The sequence below is a fragment of the Hordeum vulgare genome, chromosome 4H, assembly GCF_904849725.1.
Source record: "Hordeum vulgare subsp. vulgare chromosome 4H, MorexV3_pseudomolecules_assembly, whole genome shotgun sequence".
Classification (NCBI taxonomy): Eukaryota; Viridiplantae; Streptophyta; class Magnoliopsida; order Poales; family Poaceae; genus Hordeum; species Hordeum vulgare.
The window spans coordinates 594,327,814-594,345,381 of NC_058521.1; the positions used below are offsets into that span (position 1 = coordinate 594,327,814).

Genomic DNA, 17,568 nt, shown 5'->3' on the forward strand with positions numbered 1-17,568 from the left:
AACCCACCCGCCTCCGTGGCCGTACCTCTGCCCGCTTGCTGCCCCTGTTTCGGCGCTCGAGCACAGCTTCTGGATCAAATCAACGCGACAACTACAGTGATTGGGGATGATGCGTTTGCTCGATGCAGAACGGGGGCGGAGCGAAGTACTTGCAGGTGGAGGCGGGCCTCCATGGCTCACACGGGGAACTCCGAGGTTATGGCGCTGCAACGGCGACTCCTTATGGCCAGATAGAGACGCCTAACCCTTGCTCCCCTCATCATATCCCCTCCTCCGACAGGAACTCATCATCTGGTGAGATCCCCTCCCCATGCCTCCAACCGTGTGCCAAGCACTGGTAAGAAATTTTGTTTTGTGGGGATTTGTTTGCTGATGAATGAATGTATTGAATGTAAGATTGTATTGTTGTAGAGACAGAGAATGGAACACCACCTTAAGTTTGTCATATGATCCCACATTCTCTACCCCATGAGTGAAATAAGATAACAGTCCATTGATCAATTCACGTAGCCTCTTTGTTTTGCTTTGCTTGTCCCGCTCAATTTCTCATCATGGTGGAATTAACAGTGGACGGGTTGATTTCTCAACAAAATAGGATAGAACTGACTACATTAGTTAGTTAGCTTATTATTTTAATAAATCAAAATGATTATAAAAAGATTAAAAACGTGTGGTATTTTTTTTCTCCTGTTGCAACGCACGGGCCCTTTTGCTAGTCACACCAAAGAACAGGTGGACGATCCTGAGATACTCCCAACTCTCGAAGCATTATGTATGTAGATTAAGTATTTTGGGTGTTTTGGGCTTCGACACCTCTTGGATGGACAACGACAACATATATATAAGAGGTACCTCAAAGGGTAGAGTTACAATTATACAAGAGTTACAATATGTATATAGACATAACTATAAGTCTAACACTCATGCCTTATTTTTTTCAGAAAATTAAGTCATGTAAGAAAAATTTATATTTGTTTTTACATTAATTTTAATTTTCTATCACTTATCCATACATTTTTTAACAAGGTTCTCGCCGCCGCGTTGCTCGTCTAGTTAGTAAAATATGTTTGCCTCAGTTGCAAAGACGGACAATTAGCTATACTCTAATGCCCCCGAGGAGCACATCATCCAGATCGGTTCCCTAAAGAAAATGAACGTTATCCAGATCATTTTAGCAGCAATCTGCTCGTGATACGCTGGCCTTTCCGAGGCTGAAAAGTATCCCAGATTTCCCGAAGCAACAAATCAAAGACCTCTTCTTTTCTCATTTGTTTTTTCAAAGTCTTCATTTCCCCTTTGTCAAGCAAGGTCTAGATCGTTGGGCAACCGGAAAGCTCCTCGCAAGTTACTTTACCAATTGTTATCCCGTGCGTCATTACTTGACTCCGTTGGTCCGAAGTTTCCACGGCAGGAAAAACGTGTTTGAAACTTGTTCCCGGCGTCCAGATCAATTTTACCAGTCCGCCAAAATTCGTTCGTTTGACGATTCACAGTTCCAGTCCGGTACGGTGACGTCCATTGATTGAAACCAAAACAGAGAGTAGAAGAAGAGTAGATGACAAAACAGCAATCGCATCTGCCGCGCGGCTCATCCTATGTTGCAGGAGGCCGAAGCACAAATGTTCCACCATATTTACAGCTGAGCTCCACACTATGTCCCCTTGGGAGGGAGGGAGAGACGTCGGTGCGGGCGAACATATACACATGGCGTGTGGTGTCCGAGTGTACACAAGCTACTACTACTGCTCGAGCCAAAATTTGGGACCTGAGGAGGAAGCAGAGAGAGAGAGAGAGAGAGAGAGTCGCGCCGCCTCTTCGGAGCCCGTTTCCATCCGTGTAGAGGATGGATCGGGTGTCATACAATGCATTGCTTCAGCGACTTGGGCGTGTGGGTTCCCTTTAGCCTCACCTGCAAGACAAGAACAAACCGAACAGAGTTAAAATTAACCACCCAAAACAAAGGAATATGAACTAGCGGATCGCGGCAGTAATAAAACAGTTGTAACATTTGTGCGCTTTCACGACAGCTAAACAAGATTTGACAAAGTCGAAGAGATTCTTCTTCAGCTAGGAAGATCACGCCAAAACAACCATCGATCGAGCTGTTTTTCCGACGAAAGCAAAGGAGCTTCATCAGGCCACTGCGCGACAGTGACGCATCCCAGTTTTTGTTGCGGTTGTGATGTCATTCTTAGCCCATTGTGCAACAGCAACGGATGGCTGCAGCGACCATCCAGATATCTCTAGAAGTCGGCGTCTACCGTCCTGACGGGTCGACCATGGCACCGTCGACGTGCGGAGAAACTGCGTCTCGCAAGCTGTTGTTGGACCGTGTCTCCGTCCGGGTTTTTCGTGCGGATTTTGAGCAGGGTTGGCGCTGTTTGAATTTGACTCCCTCTCTGTCCTTGGAGCACCCGGAGTCGGCTAGCCAGGAGCAACCAAACTACTCCAGTAATCAAATCAAAAGCTTGATGGCACAGCTAATGTGGTGCAGCACTTACCAGTTGGGTTAATTTAGTGTGCACTGGGTAGCAGACACAAGTAGACTAATTCAGGTTCAGGTCGATGTCTGATAAGTGACGACGGGTTTATGAATTCAGAAAATTGCTGGGTCCTCCTATCCCCCCGTTGCACAAGCTGTGGCGTTGCTTGATACAGTTGTGCCGGCTGGGAACGAGAAGTAGATTCCATGGCGCACCTCGGATTACACTAACGCTGCTGGCGCGTTGCACACAAAATTCGATCAGCTGGGAACGAGAATTATACAATCCCCCCAAAGAAGTGCTACAGAATCTTGAATTCTTTCCTAACTCGAGTTCATCTGAATTTTGGCAACTAATATAACGCGAAATTGGTTGTTGTTTTGTTTGGCGTGTGTGGCGCTGACTGCTAGTGAGAGACAGATTGATCATGGCGATGGTGTTGGATGCGACGCGATGGAGAAATTGGTATGGGCGGCGGAGACGAGAGAGGCATGGAGGAGATGAGGGGCAGGGGGAGCGGGGACTGACCGCTTCGATGTCGATCCTGTAGACGACGTGGAGGCGGCGCTTCTCGCGGCTGCTCGCCCGGTACGCCATGGCGAGGTGCGCGGCGGCGAGCGCGAGCGACATGAGGAACATGGCCTCGACGGCGAGGGCCTGGCCCTTGCCGTGCAGGTCGAGCCCAGCGGCGCCGTCGGCGGCGACGCCGAAGACCGCGACGGCCTTGGCGAGGACGTAGAAGAGGGAGCCGACGCTGCACGCCGCCGCCACCCACAGGTAGGCCGCGCCGCCCCCGCACGCCGTGTACGCGCCTGCACACACATACACAGAGAGAAAAAACGATTAGGAACAAAATCAGAGGTGGATTGGGATGAGGAAATTACTGAGGGCACGGCGGAGGGGAAGGGGCGCTTACAGAGGATGAGGAGGGAGCGGGCGGCCGAGACGGCGGGGAGGTCGAGGAGGGAGGAGCGGAAGTGGAAGGCCCTGGCCTGGTCGAGGAGGGTGTGCGCGGAGGCGGCGGCGTGGCCGGCGCGTAAGAAGCTGGAGAGGAGCGCGGGCGGGAGGAGCAGGTCGAGGAGGACGACGAGGAGCGGCGGCGCGCAGACGAGGAGCAGCGAGGCGAGCATGGAGACGAGGAAGAAGGCCGTCTTGGCCCACCGCCATGGCCGCGCCCACACCCCCTCCCCCCCATGCCCCAGCGCCAGCTTCTTCTCCATGCCTGCACTCCAATCGGTCGGCCACGCGCCGATGCGCTGCTAGCAGTGGGAGATCGAGTGCGGCCGCGCAGTCGACGGCGGCGCGCGTGGCGTGGCGCGGTGGGGTGGAGGATGGCCTGGTGGGTTCGGTCGGAGTCGAGGTTTTAAGCGGGGGGGAGGGGGAGAGATGGACGATGGTTGGAGGCCGGTTTGACCGCGTAGCGCTGGCTCTACTCCTGCTCCACGGCAGCAGCCTGGGGGCCGGGGCGCGCCGGGAGCCGCCACGGGGTGCGATGCGTCAGCGGATGCGTCGGCCTCTCAGCGCGCGTGCAGAAGCTTCCACCCGCCCCCGCCCCCGCCCCTGCCCGGTTAATTACGGCGTGATGAGCGATTCGTGTTTACTCTGGTTTTTGGCAGCACTTTACAATATTATTTTTTAACACAATACTTTATGAATAGACCAATCCGTCACATAAACGCGCATACATTCATCTTTATGAATAGAACGTATATATACATATTCTATCCTTATGAACATTTTTTAAAAACTGAATGAACATATCATCTTAAGATTTATAAATCATCATAGGCTACCGTGATTTATAAAGTCATCGTAGACGATGAGATTTACGGGAACGTTAATTCCCACCGAAAACGTATAACCAAAAATTCAAAAATAATGGTCTCTCCGTTCCAAATTAAATGACTTAACTTTGTGTTAAAACTAATATAAAGTTGAATCATTTATTTTAAAACAGAGTAAGTATAAACACTATAACTTTAACCCTAGTAAGTTGGGAATGTCATCTTCTTTTTAACTATCCAATCATAGATTGGTTTGTACCGTACTCCATGATACTCCTACTTTTTTTTCAAAAGAGAAGAAAACTGGAGTGTCAGATATAGACTCGGGGGTCTGTTTCTCGGCTGAGATTCAAATTGCGAACATCTTGTTGCTCCCGTTCAGTTTCGCTGGTGTTTTAGTCCCGTACGTACGTACGTACGTTGCGGGTTTTGACTGGAACGCCGCGTCATCATCCGTCGTTTAAGTTTCGACTAGAAGCTCTATATCCGGCAGAGAATTCACACCTGTCTGCCCCCCTAACCTACGTCATACTGCCGCTGCCGAACGTCAAATCAACCATAAAGAGACGGACAAGGACACGCTCCGGAGTCCGGACGCGTGGAAGGGAAAAAAACATACGTTTTCGAAAGATAAAAAACGTGAGACGATAGGAACAGTGTCGATCTCTGCTCAGGTGCAGTGCACCACATGGGCGCCTGCATGTGGTACGACATCCCTCGGCCCAACGCCCGAACCCCCATCGAATCCACGTGACCGGAGGCGGCCCGCGCCCGCATATTCGGGCAAATGGACCGGACCCCTCATCACATGCCGTGATCTGCGCTCTCCCTTCCCGCCATGTGGTGCGCGGAGCTGCAGCGGCATGACCAACCGTTAACGGCCGGCCCTGCCTACCAATCATCATAAACAAAAACAAAGCGTGAGTGAGTCAGTGCTGACCGGTCTTCCCTGGCTGCCGAGCGAGATCGGCCGTGGATTATTAAGCGGCGGCAAGCGACCGGCACGACCTCACTGCTACTCCACTTTTCCGTTCACCAGCCTTCGTTTTGAGCCGGGTTTCTGCTTCGATTTGGACGGCCGGCCGGGCGATCCATCGGTTGACCAGAGCACTTCCAGATGAAAATGGTCAAGTTCATCGGCCCGGAGGCGTCACCAGTGGATATATACTCGTACGTGCACACGAGCCTGAGTTCTACGACTAACCTGTCTCCGTGTTGACGAGGGTTTTGAGTTCTAGGAGTTGACCAGAGCATTTGATGAGAAAATCGATCGGCTGGGAAGCATCACAGCCATCTCCAATTCCCGCTCGTCAAAGCATCCCAAAACATCCCAGCAGCACTGCCTATATGGTTTGTACTTATCCAACACCATGCATCAAACCTTCATGGACCGGTCCACGCAGTGGTGTAGCCATACCAATGTGCGAGGGTCGTCCAACACTAAAAATATTTGTATAAACTTATTTATTTTAAAACTAATGTTATTTTATTTTACTACACTATATATACATACTGCGGAGAAAAATTACGATGGTCTATTAGACCATCCTGCCAACCCCTTAGCTACGTCATTAGGTTCACGTATGTGAATTCCTGCAAAGTGGAAAGGTCTAGAAAGCTTGTGTGCGTCTAGATAGACGCCGTGTAGGCTTCCATCATCCCACACATAACCAAAACCGATGCGGAACTCACGCATTTGGGCAATTCAATATTTTTTTGCGTGAAAGCATCCTCTTTCCCCGAAGTCTCTTCTCCCATTGTCGCCGTCACCAACCCCGTTTTCGCCCGATTGAGACGAAGGAGGTGCTGACGGAGAAGTTCTCACAGGTGCATGACCCATCGCTGGTGGCCACCCGCAAGGCCAACACGGCGACATACACCTCCCACCGCTACGAACAGAGGAATATGGTGGTGACTTTGGCGGCTGATGGGCAATTGTCTCCTTCGGTAAAGCATGCGAATAGGTGGGGTGTCGGTTGTGCAATCATGAGCGCAGCTACATCGACCATATTGTTGGAAATATGCCCTAGAGGCAATAATAAAATGGTTATTATCATATTTCCTTGTTCATGATAATCGTCTATTGTTCATGCTATAATTGTATTAACAGGAAACAGTAATACATGTGTGAACAAATAGATCACAATGTGTCCCTAGCAAGCCTCTAGTTGGCTAGCTCGTTAGTCAATAGATGATCATGGTTTCCTGATCATGGGCATTAGATGTCATTGATAACGGGATCACATCATTGGGAGAATGATGTGATGGACAAGACCCAATCCTAAGCATAGCACTAGATCGTATTGTTCGTATGCTAAAGCTTTTCTAATGTCAAGTATCTTTTCCTTCGACCGTGAGACTGTGCAACTCCCGGATAACGTAGGAGTGCTTTGGGTGTATCAAACATCACAACGTAACTGGGTGACTATAAAGGTGCACTGCGGGTACCTCCGAAAGTGTGTGTTGGTTTGGTACGAGTCAAGATCGAGATTTGTCACTCCGTGTGACGGAGAGGTATATCTGGGCCCACTCGGTAGAACATCATCATGAGCTCAATGTGACTAAGGAGTTAGTCACACGATGACGTGCTACGGAACGAGTAAAGAGACTTACCGGTAACGATATTGAACAAGGTATTGGTATACCGACGATCGAATCTTGGGCAAGCTCTATACCAACAGACAAAGGGAATTGTATACGGGATTGATTGAATCCTTGACATCGTGGTTCATCCGATGAGATCATCGTGGATCAAGTGGGAGCCACCATGGGTATCCAGACCCCGCTGATAGTTATTGGCCAGAGAGATGTCTCGGTCATGTATGCATGTCTCCCGAACCCGTAGGGTCTACACACTTAAGGTTCGGTGACGCTAGGGTTATAGGGAATTGTTATACGAGGTTACCGAAAGTTGTTCGGAGTCCCGGATGAGATCCCGGACGTCACGAGGAGCTCAGGAATGGTCCGGAGGTAAAGTTTGATATATATGACGGATGGTTTCGGATACCGGAAGTGTTTCGGGCATCACCGGTAACGTACCAGGACCATCGGAGGTGGCTCCGGGGGTCCACCGAAGGGGGGCAACGACCCCGGGAGGTAAGGTGGGCCAAGTGGAGAAGGGAACCAGCCCCTAGGTGGGCTGGTGCGCCTCCCCACTCAACCCAATGCGTGGGGGAGAGAAAAGGGGGGGGGGCAAACCCTAAGCGAGGTGGACCTAAGGCCCACCAGGGGTGCGCCACACCCCTCCTCCCCCCTTGGCCGCCGCACCAGCCCCATCTTGGGCTGCCCCCCCCCCAGGAGAGGGAAACCCTCAAGGGGGCGCAGCCCCTCCCTCCCCCTATATATAGTGGGCACTTTTGGCCATTGGAGATCAGACTTTTGCCTCTCTCTCGGCGCAGCCCTGCCCCTTCTTCCTCCTCCTCTCTGCCAGTGCTTGGCGAAGCCCTGCCGGGAGACCTCGTCTCTCCATCGACACCACGCCGTCGTGCTGCTGGAGTTCTTCCCCAACCTCTCCCTCCTCCTTGCTGGATCAAGGTGTGGGAGACGTCACCGGGCTGCATGTGTGTTGAACGCGGAGGTGCCGTAGTTCGGCACTAGATCGGAATCGCTGCGAGTATGACTCCATCAACCGCGTTCTAGCAACGCTTCCGCTTGGCGATCTTCAAAGGTATGAAGATGCTCTTACCCCTCTCTCGTTGCTGGTCTCTCCATAGGAAGATCTGAATATGCGTAGGAAAATTTTGAATTTATGCTACGTGACCCAACAGTGGCATCCGAGCCAGGTTTTCTATGCGTAGATTCTATGCACGAGTAGAACACAAAAGTTGTGGGCGATGATTTGTCAATTTGCTTGCCGCTACTAGTCTTATTCTTTTCCGGCGGTATTGTGGGATGAAGCGGCCCGGACCGACTTTACACGTACGCTTACGTTAGACTGGTTCCACCGACAGACATGCACACCGTGCATAAAGGTGGCTATAGCGGGTGGCTGTCTCTCCTACTCTAGTCGGATTGGATTTGATGAAAAGGGTCCTTATGAAGGGTAAATAGCTTTGGCATATCATCGTTGTGGCTGTCACGTAGGTAAGAAGGCGTTCTTGCTAGAAACCCAAATCAGCCACGTAAAACTTGCAACAACAATTAGAGGACGTCTAACTTGTTTTTGCACGGTTTGACATGTGATGTGATATGGCCAAAGTTGTGATGTTGCATGTATGATGTATGAGATGATCATGTTATTGTAATAAGTTTCACGACTTGCATGTCGATGAGTATGACAACCGGCAGGAGCCATAGGAGTTGTCTTAATTTATTGTATGAGATGCAACGCCATGTGCTTACTACTTTTACTTCATTGCTAACGGTTAGCTATAGTAGTAGTGATAGTAGTAGTTGGCGTGACGACTTCACGGAGACACGATGATGGAGATCATGGTGTCACGCCGGTGACGATGATGATCATGCGATGCCTGAAGATGGAGATCGAAAGAGCAAAGATGATAATGGCCATATCATGTCACTATATGATTGCATTGTGATGTTTATCATGTTTTACATCTTATTGCTTAGAACGACGGTAGCATAATAAGAAGATCCCTCTTAAAATTTCGAGAACGTATTCCCCTAAGTGTGCACCATTGCGAAGGTTCGTTGTCTCGAAGCACCACGTGATGATCGGGTGTGATAGATTCTAACATTCGCATACAACGGGTGTAAGCCAGATTTAGACACGCAAAACACCTAGGTTGACTCGACGAGCTTAGCATGTACAGACATGACCTCGAATACAAGAGACCGAAAGGTCGAACATGAGTCGTATGGTTGAATACGATCAGCATGAAGTTGCTCACCATGGTGACTAGTCCGTCTCACGTGATGATCGGACACGGGTTAGTCAACATGGATCATGTATCACTTAGATGACTAGAGGGATGTCGATTTAAGTGGGAGTTCATACTTAATTTGATTAAATGAACTTAATTGTCATGAACTTAGTCTAAAAGTTGTCTTTATAAATATTGTAGATGGCCAACGTCAACCTCAATTTCAACGCATTCCTAGAGAAAAACAAGCTGAAAGATGATGATAGCAACTATGCGGACTGGGTTCGCAACTTGAAGCTCATCCTTGAAGCAGCTAAAAAGGCTTATGTCCTTGATGCGCCGCTAGGTGACCCTCCCGCTCCCGCAGCAGCCCAGGATATTCTGAACGTCTGGCAAACGCGGAGTGATGACTACTCTCTGGTTAGGTGTGGCATGTTATACAGTTTAGAAACGGGGCTCCACAGGCGTTTTGAGCAACACAGAGCATATGAGATGTTCCAGGAGCTGAAGCTAGTTTTTCAAGCTCATGCCCGTGTCGAGAGATATGAAGTCTCCGACAAGTCCTTTAGCTGTAAGATGGAGGAGAACAGTTCTGTCAGTGAGCACATACTCAAAATGTCTGGGTTACACGGTCGTCTGACTTCACTTGGAGTCAAACTTCCGGATGATGCTATAATTGACAGAATCCTCCAGTCTCTCCCACCAAGCTAGAAAGGCTTTGTGCTTAACTACAACATGCAAGGGATGGAAAAGACCATTCCCAAGTTATACTCGATGCTCAAGTCTGCAGAAGTAGAAATCAAGAAAGAGCATCAAGTGTTGATGGTCAACAAGACCACTAGTTTCAAGAAAGACAAGGGTAAGAAGAACTTCAAGAAAGACGGCAAAGTTGTTGTCGCGCCCGGTAAGCCAGATGCCGGGAAGAAGAAAAAGAATGGGCCCAAGCCTGAGACTGAGTGCTTCTATTGCAAGGGAAAGGGTCACTGGAAGCGGAACTGCCCCAAATACTTAGCGGACAAGAAGGCCGGCAACATTAAAGGTATATGTGATATACATGTTATTGATGTGTACCTTACCAGCGCTCGTAGTAGCTCCTGGGTATTTGATACTGGTGTTGTTGCTCACATTTGCAACTCAAAGCAGGAACTGCGGAATAAGCGGAGACTGGCCAAGGACGAGATGACGATGCGCGTCCGGAATGGTTCAAAGGTCGATGTGATCGTCGTCGGCACGCTACCTCTACATCTACCGTCGGGATTAGTCTTAAACCTAAATAATTGTTATTTAGTACCAGCTTTAAGCATGAACATTGTATCAGGGTCTTGCCTAATGCGAGACGACTACTCATTTAAGTCAGAGAATAATGGTTGTTCTATTTATATGAGTGATATGTTTTATGGTCATGCTCCGCTGGTGAATGGTTTATTCTTGATGAATCTCGATCGTGATGTTACACATATTCATAGTGTGAGTACCAAAAGATGTAAAGTTGATAATGATAGTCCCACATACTTGTGGCACTGCCGCCTTGGTCATATCGGCGTTAAGCGCATGAAGAAGCTCCATACTGATGGACTATTAGAGTCTCTTGACTTTAAATTATTTGACACATGCGAACCGTGCCTCATGGGCAAGATGACTAAGACTCCATTCTCAGGAATAATGGAGAGAGCAACCGACTTATTGGAAATAATACATACTGATGTGTGTGGTCCAATGAATGTTGAAGCCCGCGGTGGCTATCGTTATGTTCTCACTCTCACCGATGATTTGAGTAGGTGTGGGTATTGCTACTTGATGAAGCACAAATCTAAGACATTTGAAAAGTTCAAGGAATTTCAGAGTGAAGTCGAGAATCAACGTGACAGAAAAATTAAGTGTCTACGATCTGATCGTGGAGGAGAATATTTGAGTCACGAGTTTGGCACACACCTAAGAAAGTGTGGAATCGTTTCACAACTGACGCCGCCTGGCACACCGCAACGCAACGGAGTGTCTGAACGTCGTAATCGCACTTTTATTAGATATGGTACGATCTATGATGTCTCTTACCGACCTACCGCTATCATTTTGGGGATACGCATTAGAAACTGCAGCATTCACTTTAAATAGGGCACCGTCTAAATCTGTTGAGACGACACCGTATGAACTATGGTTTGGCAAGAAACCTAAGTTGTCGTTTCTTAAAGTTTGGGGCTGCGATGCTTAGGTGCCGTCCGTTCGGTACTAGATCGTGGGACTGATCGCGGGATTGTTCGCGGGGCGGATCGAGGGACGTGAGGACGTTCCACTACATCAACCGCGTTCTCTAAACGCTTCTGCTGTACGATCTACAAGGGTACGTAGATCACTCATCCCCTCTCGTAGATGGACATCACCATGATAGGTCTTCATGCGCGTAGGAAATTTTTTGTTTCCCATGCGACGTTCCCCAACAGTGGCATCATGAGCTAGGTTCATGCGTAGATGTCTTCTCGAGTAGAACACAAAAGGTTTTGTGGGCGGTGATGTGCGTTTTGCTGCCCTCCTTAGTCTTTTCTTGATTCCGCGGTATTGTTGGATTGAAGCGGCTTGGACCGACATTACTCGTACGCTTACGAGAGACTGGTTTCATCGTTACGAGTAACCCCCTTTGCTCAAAGATGACTGGCAAGTGACGGTTTCTCCAACTTTAGTTGAATCGGATTTAACCGAGGAGGTCCTTGGATGAGGTTAAATAGCAACTCATATATCTCCGTTGTGGTGTTTGCGTAAGTAAGATGCGATCCTACTAGATACCCTTGGTCACCACGTAAAACATGCAACAACAAAATTAGAGGACGTCTAACTTGTTTTTGCAGGGTATGATTGTGATGTGATATGGCCAATGATGTGATGTGATATATTGGATGTATGAGATGATCATGTTGTAATAGAAATATCGACTTGCACGTCGATGGTACGGCAACCGGCAGGAGCCATAGGGTTGTCTTTATACTAACATATTTGTGCTTGCAGATGCGTTTACTATTTTGCTAGGATGTAGCCTTAGTAGTAATAGCATAAGTAGCACGACAACCCCGATGGCAACACGTTGATGGATGATGATGGTGTGGCGCCGGTGACAAGAAGATCGTGCCGGTGCTTTGGTGATGGAGATCAAGAAGCACGTGATGATGGCCATATCATGTCACTTATGAATTGCATGTGATGTTAATCCTTTTATGCACCTTATTTTGCTTAGAACGTCGGTAGCATTATAAGGTGATCTCTCACTAAAATTTCAAGACGAAATTGTGTTCTCCCCGACTGTGCACCGTTGCTACAGTTCGTCGTTTCGAGACACCACGTGATGATCGGGTGTGATAGACTCAACGTTCACATACAACGGGTGCAAAACAGTTGCGCACGCGGAACACTCGGGTTAAGCTTGACGAGCCTAGCATGTGCAGACATGGCCTCGGAACACATGAGACCGAAAGGTCGATCATGAATCATATAGCTAATATGATTAGCATAGGGATGCTTACCACTGAAACTACTCTCGACTCACGTGATGATCGGACTTGGGATAGTGTAAGTGGATCATGAACCACTCAAATGACTAGAGAGATGTACTTTTTGAGTGGGAGTTTAGCATATAATTTGATTAAGTTGAACTCTAATTATCTTGAACATAGTCTAAGTCCACTTTGAATGTATTTGTGTTGTAGATCATGGCTCACGCAAGTGTCATCCTGAATTTTAATACGTTCCTAGAGAAAGCTAAGTTGAAAGATGATGGAAGCAACTTTGTAGACTGGGCTCGTAATCTTAAGCTAATCTTACAAGCTGGAAAGAAGGATTATGTCCTTAATGCTGCGCTGGGAGATGAACCACCCGCTACGGCTGATCAGGATGTTAAGAACGCTTGGTTAGCACGTAAGGAGGACTACTCAATAGTTCAATGTGCAGTCTTGTATGGCTTAGAACCGGGACTTCAACGTCGCTTTGAGCGTCATGGAGCATTTGAGATGTTCCAGGAGTTGAAGTTCATCTTTCAGAAGAACGCCCGGATCGAGAGGTATGAGACCTCCGATAAATTCTATGCTTGCAAGATGGAGGAAAACTCGTCTGTCAGTGAACATGTGCTCAAAATGTCTGGGTACTCAAACCGTCTAGCTGAACTGGGGATTGAACTCCCGCAAGAAGCTTAACTGACAGAATCCTTCAATCACTGCCGCCAAGCTATAAAGGCTTTGTGTTGAACTACAACATGCAAGGGATGAACAAGTCTCCCAGCGAGTTGTTTGCGATGCTGAAAGTCGCAGAGTCTGAACTCCGTAAAGAGCATCAAGTGTTGATGGTGAGCAAGACCACTAGTTTCAAGAGAAACGGCAAAGGCAAGAAGGGCAATTCGAAGAAGAGCGGCAAGCCTGTTGCCAATCCGCCGAAGAAACCCAAGGCTGGACCTAAGCCTGAAACAGAGTGCTTCTATTGCAAGGGTATGGGTCACTGGAAGCGCAATTGCCCCAAGTATCTGGCAGATAAGAAGGCGGGCAAAGAAAAATCAGGTATATTTGATATACATGTTATTGATGTGTACTTAACCGGCTCTCGTAGTAGTGCCTGGGTATTCGATACCGGTTCTGTTGCTCACATTTGCAACTCGAAGCAGGAACTGCGGAATAGACGAAGGCTAGCAAAAGACGAAGTGACGATGCGCGTAGGAAACGGTTCCAAGGTTGATGCAATCGCCGTCGGCACAGTGTCACTTCAACTACCATCGGGATTAGTGATGAACTTAAATCATTGTTATTTAGTGCCTGCGTTGAGCATGAACATTATATCTGGATCTTGTTTATTGCGAGACGGTTACTCTTTTAAGTCTGAGAATAATGGTTGTTCTATTTCTATGAGTAACATCTTTTATGGTCATGCACCAAATGTGAGAGGATTGTTCATATTGAATCTTGATAGAGATACGCATATACATAACATTGAGACCAAAAGAGTTAGAGTAAACAATGATAGCGTCATATTTTTGTGGCACTGCCGCTTGGGTCATATTGGTGTAAAGCGCATGAAGAAACTCCATGCTGATGGACTTTTGGAGTCACTTGACTTTGATTCACTTGACACGTGCGAACCATGCCTCATGGGCAAGATGACTAAGACTCCGTTCTCCGGAACAATGGAGCGTGCAAGTGACTTGTTGGAAATCATACATACCGATGTGTGTGGTCCAATGAGCGTGGAGGCACGCGGCGGATATCGTTATTTTCTCACCTTCACTGACGATCTAAGTAGATATGGTTATGTCTACTTGATGAAGCACAAGTCTGAAACATTTGAAAAGTTCAAGCAATTTCAGAGTGAAGTGGAAAATCATCGTAACAAGAAGATCAAGTTCCTACGGTCTGATCGTGGGGGTGAATATCTGAGTTTCGAGTTTGGTACTCACTTAAGACAATGTGGAATTGTTTCGCAGTTAACACCGCCTGGAACACCACAGCGTAATGGTGTGTCCGAACGTCGTAATCGTACTTTATTAGAAATGGTGCGATCTATGATGTCTCTTACTGATTTGCCGTTATCGTTTTGGGGTTATGCATTAGAAACAGCTGCATTCACTTTAAATAGGGCACCATCGAAATCCGTTGAGACGACACCATACGAACTGTGGTATGGCAAAAGGCCAAAGTTGTCGTTTCTTAAAGTTTGGGGATGTGATGCTTATGTCAAAAAGCTTCAGCCTGAAAAGCTGGAACCCAAAGCGGAAAAGTGCGTCTTCATAGGTTACCCAAAAGAGACAGTTGGGTACACCTTCTATCTCAAATCCGAGGGCAAAGTGTTTGTTGCTAAGAACGGAACTTTTCTCGAGAAGGAGTTTCTCTCGAGAGAATTGAGTGGGAGGAAGATAGAACTTGACGAGGTTGTCGAACCTCTCATCCCTCTGGATGGTGGCGCAGGGCAAGGGGAAACCTCTGTCATTGCGACGCCGGTTGAGGAGGAAGTTAATGATGATGATCATGAAACTCCAGTTCAAGTTTCTGTTGAACCACGCAGGTCGACGAGATCACGCGCTGCTCCAGAGTGGTACGGTAACCCCGTCTTATCAATCATGTTGTTAGACAACAATGAACCTGCAAATTATGAAGAAGCAATGGTGGGCCCAGATTCCAACAAATGGCTAGAAGCCATGAAATCCGAGATAGGATCCATGTATGAGAACAAAGTGTGGACTTTGGAGATGCTGCCTGAGGGCCGCAAGGCTATTCAGAACAAATGGATCTTTAAGAAGAAGACGGACGCTGACGGTAATGTGAACGTTTATAAAGCTCGACTTGTGGCAAAGGGTTTTTCACAAGTTCCAGGAATTGACTACGATGAGACTTTCTCTCCCGTAGCGATGCTTAAGTCCGTCAGAATCATGTTAGCAATAGCTGCATTTTTCGATTATGAAATCTGGCAGATGGATGTCAAAACGGCGTTCCTTAACGGTTTCCTTAAGGAAGAGTTGTATATGATGCAACCCGAAGGTTTTGTCGATCCTAAAAATGCTGACAAGGTGTGCAAGCTCCAGCGATCCATTTATGGACTGGTGCAAGCATCTCGGAGTTGGAACAAACGCTTTGATGAGGTGATCAAAGCATTTGGGTTTATACAAGTGGTTGGAGAATCTTGTATTTACAAGAAAGTGAGTGGGAGCTCTGTGGCGTTTCTAATATTATATGTGGATAACATATTACTGATTGGAAACAACGTAGAGCTTTTGGAGAGCATAAAAGGTTACTTAAATAAAAGTTTCTCTATGAAGGACCTAGGAGAAGCTGCCTTACATTCTAGGCATTAAGATCTATAGGGATAGATCAAAACGCCTGATAGGACTTTCACAAAGCACATACCTTGATAAAGTTTTGAAGAGGTTCAAAATGGAACAGTCCAAGAAAGGGTTCTTGCAAGTGTTACAAGGTACGAGATTGAGTAAGACTCAGTGCCCAGCAACTGATGAAGATAGAGAGCATATGCGCTCCGTCCCCTATGCTTCAGCCATAGGCTCTATCATGTATGCAATGCTGTGCAGTAGACCGGATGTTAGCCTGGCCATAAGTATGGCAGGTAGGTTCCAGAGTAATCCAGGAGTGGATCACTGGACGGCGGTCAAGAATATCCTGAAGTACCTGAAAAGGACTAAGGAGATGTTTCTCGTGTATGGAGGTGACGAAGAGCTCGCCGTAAAGGGTTACGTCGATGCAAGCTTTGACACAGATCCGGACGACTCTAAGTCACAAACCGGATACGTATTTATTCTTAATGGGGGTGCAGTAAGCTGGTGCAGTTCCAAGCAAAGCGTCGTAGCAGATTCTACATGTGAAGCGGAGTACATGGCTGCCTCGGAGGCGGCTAAGGAGGGTGTCTGGATGAAGCAGTTCATGACGGATCTTGGAGTGATGCCAAGTGCACTGGATCCAATAACCTTGTTCTGTGACAACACTGGTGCCATTGCCTTAGCAAAGGAACCAAGGTTTCACAAGAAGACCAGACACATCAAACGACGCTTCAACCTCATCCGCGACTACGTCGAGGAGGAGGACGTAAATATATGCAAAGTGCACACGGATCTGAATGTAGCAGACCCGCTGACTAAGCCTCTTCCACGGCCAAAACATGATCGACACCAGAACTGTATGGGTGTTAGATTTATTACAATGTAATTCACATGGTGATGTGAGGGCTAGATTATTGACTCTAGTGCAAGTGGGAGACTGTTGGAATTATGCCCTAGAGGCAATAATAAATGTATAGTTATTATTATAATTCCTGTATCAAGATAATAGTTTATTATCCATGCTATAATTGTATTGAATGAAGACTCATTTACATGTGTGGATACATAGACAAAACACCGTCCCTAGCATGCCTCTAGTTGGCTAGCCAGTTGATCAATGATAGTCAGTGTCTTCTGATTATGAACAAGGTGTTGTTGCTTGATAACTGGATCACGTCATTGGGAGAATCACGTGATGGACTAGACCCAAACTAATAGACGTAGCATGTTGATCGTGTCATTTTGTTGCTACTGTTTTCTGCGTGTCAAGTATTTATTCCTATGACCATGAGATCATATAACTCACTGACACCGGAGGAATGCTTTGTGTGTATCAAACGTCGCAACGTAACTGGGTGACTATAAAGATGCTCTACAGGTATCTCCGAAGGTGTTAGTTGAGTTAGTATGGATCAAGACTGGGATTTGTCACTCCGTGTGACGGAGAGGTATCTCGGGGCCCACTCGGTAATACAACATCACACATAAGCCTTGCAAGCAATGTAACTTAGTGTAAGTTGCGGGATCTTGTATTACGGAACGAGTAAAGAGACTTGCCGGTAAACGAGATTGAAATAGGTATGCGGATACTGACGATCGAATCTCGGGCAAGTAAACATACCGAAGGACAAAGGGAATGACATACGGGATTATACGAATCCTTGGCACTGAGGTTCAAACGATAAGAT

General features: G+C 47.4%; 1 protein-coding gene across 2 annotated transcripts; it reads right to left on the minus strand.

Annotated features, from left to right (window-relative positions):
- Positions 1-1,556: 1,556 nt before the first annotated feature.
- On the minus strand, positions 1,557-3,884 carry LOC123449871. Of its 2 annotated transcripts, XM_045127229.1 has the most exons (3): positions 3,400-3,884; positions 3,012-3,295; positions 1,557-1,909 (listed from the first exon to the last, which is right to left on the minus strand). In XM_045127229.1, exons 1-3 carry the CDS (start codon positions 3,701-3,703, stop codon positions 1,856-1,858), a joined length of 642 nt encoding a protein of 213 aa, XP_044983164.1. In that variant the 5' UTR covers positions 3,704-3,884; the 3' UTR covers positions 1,557-1,855. The 2 variants fall into 2 exon arrangements, with proteins under 2 accessions (XP_044983164.1, XP_044983163.1); XM_045127228.1 differs by having other exon boundaries at positions 1,557-3,295.
- Positions 3,885-17,568: the final 13,684 nt, after the last annotated feature.